Source organism: Sinocyclocheilus rhinocerous, unplaced genomic scaffold (assembly GCF_001515625.1).
Source record: "Sinocyclocheilus rhinocerous isolate Xijiao unplaced genomic scaffold, SAMN03320098_v1.1 scaffold2938, whole genome shotgun sequence".
NCBI lineage: Eukaryota > Metazoa > Chordata > Actinopteri > Cypriniformes > Cyprinidae > Sinocyclocheilus > Sinocyclocheilus rhinocerous.
This window is the reverse complement of record NW_015638564.1, coordinates 403,525-412,230: the sequence shown is the minus strand read 5'-3', so window position 1 is coordinate 412,230 and position 8,706 is coordinate 403,525. Positions and strand designations below refer to the sequence as shown.

Genomic DNA, 8,706 nt, shown 5'->3' with positions numbered 1-8,706 from the left:
CTCAGTCTCAGATGTCCACAGATCTGTGACTATGCAGTTGTGTTGATTTCCTTTTTGTGTTTAATCTTATTCTAGACTTTGTGTTTAGTTGGCCCAGTCAGTTCAGCTAAAGCTTAGTTGAGTTTTGCATTTTCACTCCTATCAGTTTGTTCTGTTGAGAGAGACACTCATCTGAGAGACATTCATCCTGCGTCTGCATTATACAAAAATTTCTCTGTCATGCAGTCAGTCGAAAGTTTATTTTTTTCTTCCATTTATATTAGTCTGTTTTTGACGGCTGTCATTGTTAAACTTCAAATATTTCAACTATGCCATGAAAGGCCGTGGTTTTGGTCAAAACAATACTTGCTGGACGTAACGTTTCAGTTTATACTGTAAGCTTTATATTTTCTCTCTTTTTGTTCAAGCAATGTATAGCACATAATGTATTAGCCTCAGCCTCAGACGTCATGCACACACACCGTTGGCTGAACGTCTGATGCATACGGCACACAAAATCAGAAACACTTCGGGAGTTTCGAAGTCGTCATCGGATTGGTTGAATTATACAGGAATTCTGGGAGACGTGCGTGTCGCATTCTTTAACGTTAAAAAATCCTGGAAACAAAGATGCCGTGACGCCAAACCCCCTCAAGAAAGAAGAAAGCTGTCGTGTTTACAATTGTGACGATGAGCGCTTATCAGGATCAACGGATTTTCAAAAGTATGTGTAATATTTAAATTTCGCAGCATAGAATCTTTAAAATACGTCCAAGAGTTTTACACACACCGGTCTGTTATTGTAGGGACATTTCCACGCCCCTAAAAATGACGTGGCACAAAACGAAACCTGATTGGTTGCTTTATCTGTCAATCATATGGCCTCTTGGGCGGGCCTTGCCATTCAAAGCGGCCACGGTTCCCAGATCTTCTGCTGTCAGTCTGAAGCTCTGGCTACGTGAGACTAATAATGGCTTTAGTTTGTACACTGTCTGAAGGCAAGATTTGTACACTACATGACTTCAGTGTTTATGGCACATTTATGGTTCCTTATCATAATGCTCTGTTGATGAATTGCATGCACATGACTCATTCCCTATAGGAAGATGTGCTCTCCATGCTCATCAGACGGCCCCTGAGCACAGAGCTGCTGTGCTGGGACAGCTGCTGCTTGAACTCTGTGGTCAGGAAGTAGTAGATGAGAGGGTTGAGGCAGCAGTTCAGGCTTGCTATGCAGAGAGAGATGGGGTGGAAGAGTCGGATGGCCTGACTCGCTGCACAGTTTGTTATAATGCTTTGGGTTACCATCAGGTACAGCAGGAAGTTGATGTGGTAGGGGACGAAACAAAAGAGGAAGACCCCTGTGCACACCCTAACCATGCGCAAGGCCTTTCTCGTGCTACCCGTGGACTGCTGCTTTTGGTTCCTCTGTCTCAAGGAGTTCACTATTAAGTAAGTACAGAAACCAATGATAATTAACGGACCGAGAAATCCCAAGACTTCAGCAGCAACCATCATGGAAACGGCCGAGCGTACATCCAGCTTGCGCATGGGCAGGTCTTTGAAGCAGGTTGTGCTGTTATTTCCAGAATTTGATTTGCTCCTCATTAAAATGAAGGGCGAGCAGCAGAGCCCCACCACCACCCAGACTGCGCTACTGATGCAGATGTCATAGCGTGACTTCCAGTTCCTGGCACAGAACGGCCGCAGGAGAAAAGCACAGCGCTGAATGCTGATGCACACCAGAAAGACAATGCTAGCGTACATGTTAAGGTATTTCAGGTAAAAACACAGCATACATAACATGTTGCCGAAAGGCCAGTCTTGTTGGATGTAGTAGTGAATTCGAAGCGGCAGCGACAGCACATGAGCCAGGTCAGCTATGGTCAGGTTAATCATGAAGATGATGGCTTTGGTCTTTTTGCTGTGAATCGAAGAAAATCCGTAGCATTAGAATAAACCTGCAACTCTAAACAGGCCTCATGAAATACTTCTAAGAAAACCAGACTCTCCTGAACTATTGATCAATACTAAAACAATTACAATTAGCTGAATTAAGGTATTTTGTTAATGGCAAAATATTACTGATTTAATAGGAAATTATGTAGTGACTGTTTTTATATTACCAGCAGGCCTGTCAACTTATGTTTTAAATCTGTCAAAATGTTCAAAAGCTATTGCACCACCTCTGAACAGAGTGACTAGGAAATAATGATAATAATGATAATGTTACACCAACATAATGAACAAACTGTGCAAAAAGATCATGAAATATACAGTGTGTCTTCAGCACAGGGGCTGTTTCCAGTATATAAAAAAGTATAATAATAATAATAATAAAGGTTCTCCAACAGATGCTATAATGACAATTAGACGTTATATTAACCATGAAATACTGACCTTATGAATCGAAACAGCACCCAAAGAGCCAGGGTGTTGCTCAGCAGGCCTGGGATGAATATAATCAGGTAAACGTATGTGTAGAGCTGGTTTATAGTTGTTTCCCAGCCAGTCATGTGAGTGGAACAGGAGCAGTTCACCACTAGACACGATGTGTTCACAAACGTCATGGTGATACTGCGATTTCATTTACAGTAGACAGTAGAAAAGCACTGTGGAAGGAAATGAAGACAACTTTAAAATACAAATTCCAATTCATTCTATGGAGTAATTGCTGCAATATTTGGTATTTTCTTATAGATACATTTGCAATTGTCCCAAAAAGTATTTAGATACTTCAGGAACACATTAATGTTTTTATTGCATTGGATAATAAAAATATCAAAGCAACTGTCACTTATTCTAAAGAAAATAGGTAAACATTTTTATATAAAAAATACTTTATATTTATAAATTATATTTATTAGAATATATATATATATATATATATTAAAATCACTGTCAAATCCAAATGCTGGGTTGCAGATCCATTCAATGTGGAAAAAAGTTACACAAAAAAAGCACACAACGAGGTACATTTATATATGGTACAAGAGGTAAAGAGGTACAATATATATATATATATATCTTTTATGTGAAAACTTATATTCACCTACACGGACCAACACGAGTTTGATATTTGTCAACTCCCTTCCTGTGTAAGCGTGAAGGAAGTGTTTGTGTAACGGCTGTGGGTTACAAGTTTACTCCCCAAAATGTACCTCTTTGTGTGCTTTTTTTGTGTAACTATTTTCCACATTGAATGGATCTGCAACCCAGCATTTGGATTTAACAGTGATTTTAATATATATATATATATATATTACAACATTTTGGTCTTTAGAATCAGTATCTCAAGTAAAGCTGGGTGTGCTGTAAAACTGAAAGCACATGCTGAACAAATGGAGGAACTCGGGTTTCACAAGTATGCAAATATTCAAATTCATTGCTCTCTTTGGTGTGAGCCATTTTATTTCTTGCTGTGAAATAAGAAATGTGTTGCAAACTCTACCACTAAGATGTTTAAGCAACTGTCCTTCAATCATTCTGTGGCTCCAGGAGACGATGTATTTCGTTTCTTCTTCCACCACATAGGGCAGACATAATACAATGATGATTTGACTTTGAAAAGAGCTTTTTAACCTTTAATTAAACTTTGTGATATACAATTAATCAAATACAAGGACAACAACAACACATTTAAATGTTTACCTGTTTTTCCCCTCTAAGATGAAAACGTAAAGCACATTATCATTTGTTTGCTTGCATGTTTGCTTAATCCAGGCATGTCTCAAGTGTGGCTAGAAAGGAAGAATGAGCTGTTATTGCTGTGCGATGCGGTTGGTCCTACCTGTTGGACTGAGCTGAAGTCTGCATGTACGGTATTATTGGTGCTTTCCAGTCCAGCATGCACAGAATGCAACCTGCTGCAGCAGGAGGAAGTTATCTGAATGTGACGTGCCCTATAATTGCTATGTTATTCTTCAGCTACACCAGAAGTATAAACAACCTGTGACGTCTCAGGAAAGTGAAAATGATTCATATCTCTGATGCAGGGAATGTCTGATGTTTTTGATAGCAGTCAGTTAGTTCTGAAGTTACATAGCGTGATGAGGGCTGCAGATGACCCTACATACGCCAGTGTCTGTACTGATAATCTAAATTACAACTGAAATAGCAGACAAACAAATGGTAACTTTTTTTTTTTTACTAATTACATTAAATGGTTACAAATTTGGCAGACACTGTTAACCAAATTAAAGTTCATGCAAGGCATAAGTGTTCTCTAAGAACTGAATCCAGGACCTTGACCTGATTAGTTCCATGCTCTAGCTAAGGGACATGATTAGTTTAAACATGCATAATTTGGTATCTTTCACTATATTGCTATGATTACAGATGGGACGTCTTGCACCATGTGTCATAATGTAACCAAACCAAAAAGATCCCATCTGAAGACAAAATCTCTGAAGCCACACTATGAAGAGTTCCTAACAGCTATTTCCTTTGGCCTTATAACACCTACGACATATACTTAAAATCACTCATATTTGCTCCAGTTGTTATCATTTGTAAATTGCCTTTGAATGTTCTTCAGAAGCTCAACTGTCTTTCTGTAAATCTTTCTGATAACAGGCCTAAAATGTTAATTTAAAAGGAGTTAAGTAATGTGACATAGCCATAGTGTAAATGCACTTGGCATGTATTAGTTCCTCTCACATGTCAATCTTGGCTTTCTTTTCTTGTTGTAAGTCACATCAAATGATATGGTCCAATCTGTGAATCATTAAAATGAACCCCTACAAAGATCAAAAATGTCTTTGACAAAAGTGTATGCAACACAGCATAAAGCATTATTTAGCACTGCTTCATTAAATATTTAACTTCCACCCAGTTCTACTATGCATTTAATAAATGAAAGTCATTATAAGTACTAATATCAATACTTTAACCCCTTGCCAAGCCAAACACCTTTCAGGATACTGAATGGCTGACTTCCTGTTAGGTGGAGCTAATGACTGTAACTCTGAAAGTTTTACGGTTCTAAGAGAACAATATATTTACTGAGTTTGGTGACTGCAGGTAAAACTGACCCCATTTTATTTACCACATACCAAAAATAAAACAGATCCACTTGCGTCATAAAAGAAAAACATGTAAAGGTGGCCCAGCTATATAAATATTTACTTGATGATAATTTTAACTTTGAGGTAAACACTGATGTTATTTGAAGAAAAGATCTTCAGCATATGCATTTTCTTAGGAAATCCAGTAGTTTTAATATAAATGTCTCTTTTATTAAAATGTTGTATACAATTATTTTATTGAATCCATACAGAAACAGAGTTATGAGTAACTGCGATGAGGCCTGTGCACAAAGAGAGCATTAAAAAGGGTAACGACGAGGGAGATCCTCTTCTGACAGCCTTCGATCACTACTCCATCTAATAACCCCTAGAGGACGCAGTTCGAAGTTCCCATGAAAGGGAACCGCAATGCAGTGAAATAGTGCAGTGTATTGGAAGGACTGGTTTAAAAAAGGCCTAAAAACAATCAATGATTAATACGGGCACAGTGCACCTTATTCATTTCAGGAGTTGAAAGACAAGTTCAAATTACTGGATACAGGGGATTTTTGGAAATATCTCCAATTAAATAGCAGTATAAAATCTGTTGGATATAAGCCAGGAGGAGAAGAAAGTGACTTAATACAATTTTTTTAACTCTCAAGTTCAGTACAAACATCCTCTGTTTTATAGAATGGCTGTAAACAAATTGTATGGGAAAAGTAACAATTTAAGAATAATATGAGAGAAAGATTTGGATGTGGAATGTGAAGAGGGAGGCCATAATGTCTTGTGTAGGGGGGCCGATGAAGGATATTAGAAGCAAACTCATACACTACAAAATAACTCATCGATATTATTGGACACCAGTAAGACTTCATAAGTTAGGTTGAATGCAGGGTAATCTTTGTTGGAAATGTGGTCGCTCTATTGGCACTTTTCTGCACCTAATGTGGGACTGTCATTTGGTGGCTTCATTCTGGACAAGAGTCATTCAGACCATTGAGAAGTGGATGGAGCAGCCTATACCTTGCTCTCCAAGATTTTGTCTTCTTGGAGACATAACTGTTCTACAGAAGGAAATATCTAAAGCGCAGGCTGGTCTAGCTGTTGCTGGATGCATTACGGCTGCGAAATTGGAAGAGCTCAGACACTCCGTCTTTCAAGGATTGGATTGAGTTTATGACTTCTAATGCATCATATGAACAAATGCTGGCAAAACTTACGAACTCCACCTATGCATTCAATCAGAAATGGGTTGGCTTTCTGAATTATTTGGAAAACAAGTAGAATCCTAGCTATATAAGTGTAATAATAAGTATTACACTTATTATTCTGGTTAGAAAATTTTCCGACTTTGATCGGCGCTGCAGCCGCCTTACGATCACATGTGCCATCAAAGTACCGCGAGAGCAAAACGAGACCATCTGCCGAGGTCAGGCGCTGCAGTTGCTCAAAATCGGCTGTGAAAGCCTTGATAACGACACGGTTTATTCTCATTGGTCAGATTCTGCAATGACAAAGACGACATGTTGCGTATTTTTCTTAGACAAGTTCCTGTATTTAACCAATATTGAAAATCGCGTGGTCTGCAATAAATGACGTTGGTTCAGCACACTACGGAAAGCACGAAGTGTCCGACTGGAAGATCTCGCCAGCTAGTGTAGTTCATCTTGAACAAGCCTATTGTATTGCAGGCGTCTTTTGTAATCTTGTGTAGCCCAACCACACATTGGTGGGCGGAGTTAGTGTAAATAGCCTCAGCCAACAAGGCGGGCTATTTGCACTTAGTGTCTATAGACCAATTTGGTGTGATGACATTTTTGTGGGCGGAGCCTATCTGGTGGCAGAAAATGACAGTTTTAAAGTAGCAGTCTATGGAAGCCTTGGAATAAAAGAAAAATAAAAGGTAATTTTGAGTTTATATTTCAAAATTCTGACTTTTTTTCTCACAATTCCGAGATTATATTTCACAATTCTGATAAGAAAAATCAACTCGTCATTCTCTCTTTTCCCCTCGGCTCAGAATCATGAGTTTATTATCCCAAACTTTCCCCCCAAAGAATTGCCAAACTTGCAATTGTTGAGTTAAATTGAGTTATAAAGTCTGAACTAGGAGATATAAACTTGCATTTGCGAGAAAAAAAAAGTCAGAATTGTGAGATAAAATAGGTAAATGTTATAGTTTTAAATATTTGGCTATTTCATGCAGTAACTGTAGGGCTAATACAATGTCCCCTATTAACTGCATATGTGAATATTATATAGACCTATTTGTAACGTCGTTTGTAGTCACGGGAAGAAGGAGGCGGGAACCGGCGAACACTCAAAGAAAACTTTAATAATAAAATAAACACAAAATAGCGCGACAGCCCCTCGCGGACGACTGCCGCGCACAAACGAAACCAAAACACTGTCGCGCATTAGCATTTCCTCCACCGGCCTCGCTCCGTTCCCACGGCTCTCGGCCCCCGCCCCTCTCGTCACACTATTGTTTAAATCAAATTTATGCTTTAAAAGTAGGGTAATCATAGCAAGTTTCATCCATAGTCTGTGCGTTTAAACGTCTGCATTTAGCTTCAAATGGCGTCTTTGACGACTGTATTCTATAAAAATTATTTTCATTCAGATTCGGACATCCAAAGGCACAACAATACATTTTCTTCACTTATTCCATGGATTTTATCAATTTTCCTCAACTTGTTCTCAGTGTTTTTCTGCCACCACAATGCGCGCGCAGCTGCAAGTGATGTAACTGTGACGTCTGGTCCAAATTGGTCTATAGACACTCCATTAAAACATTAAAGGCATGATCGACTGCAGTAGGTAGGTTAAATGATGCTGCTGTCACATTAATGAAATGCACAGATTCAGTATACCGACACATATCTGGGGTTTCACCTAAACATTTATCTTGACTCCAAACATTACTGACTGTTTTTAAGTCAAGTGAATTTTGAGATAACTATCTGTATTTGACCATTCAAGCGTTATAAGCCACGGAAGAGAACAGAACTGTAGGATGATCACATTCAGTCTGAGAGAGGCGCAGCTTTCTGTGTCTATTGTGCTTCACTCATTTCAACACCACGCGTATCTTTATTCCTCATTCATGCACGTTTCTTTATCAAAGTGTCAATAACTTTAAGTAGTACTGTGCTATGAGGATATTGTGCTACAATAGCCACTTCATATCATCGCCACGACATGGTCATATATCGCCCAGCCCTAGCTAACATTAAAGGGTTAGTTCACCCAAAAATGAAAATTAGCCCATAAATTACTCACCCTCAAGTCATCCTAGGTGTATATGACTTTCTTCTTTCAGACGAATCCAGTCTGAGTTATATTAAAAATTGTCTTTGATCTTTCAAGCTGTTTCATGGCACTCAGCGGGTGTTGCATGCATCAGTCCAAAAGCAGTTAAATAAAAAGCACCCATCCATAAAAAAACAGTGTCTCACACGGCTCCGGGGGGTGAACAAAGGCCTCCTGTAGCGAATCGATGCGTTTTTGTAAGAAAAATATCCATATTCAAAACGTAATAATCACTTTAATCTAGCTTGCGCTCACTGTTGTACACAGAAGCAGCTCCGGGAGGATGACGTATGAGGTCGGAGTTGCGCATGCGCTGGTGAGTCTCGTGAAAACCAACAGTTGTTTACAGGATCAAAAGAAGCAAAGTTTCCTTACTTTAGCAAAGGAAAACCAGTGTCCTCTT

General features: G+C 38.9%; 1 protein-coding gene across 1 annotated transcript; it reads right to left on the bottom strand.

Moving 5' to 3' along the window:
- Positions 1-773: 773 nt before the first annotated feature.
- LOC107749719 (putative P2Y purinoceptor 10) lies at positions 774-3,855 on the bottom strand. The gene is made up of 3 exons (XM_016564862.1): positions 3,770-3,855; positions 2,380-2,591; positions 774-1,903 (listed from the first exon to the last, which is right to left on the bottom strand). Exons 2-3 carry the CDS (start codon positions 2,547-2,549, stop codon positions 1,069-1,071), a joined length of 1,005 nt encoding a protein of 334 aa, XP_016420348.1. The 5' UTR covers positions 2,550-2,591; positions 3,770-3,855; the 3' UTR covers positions 774-1,068.
- Positions 3,856-8,706: the final 4,851 nt, after the last annotated feature.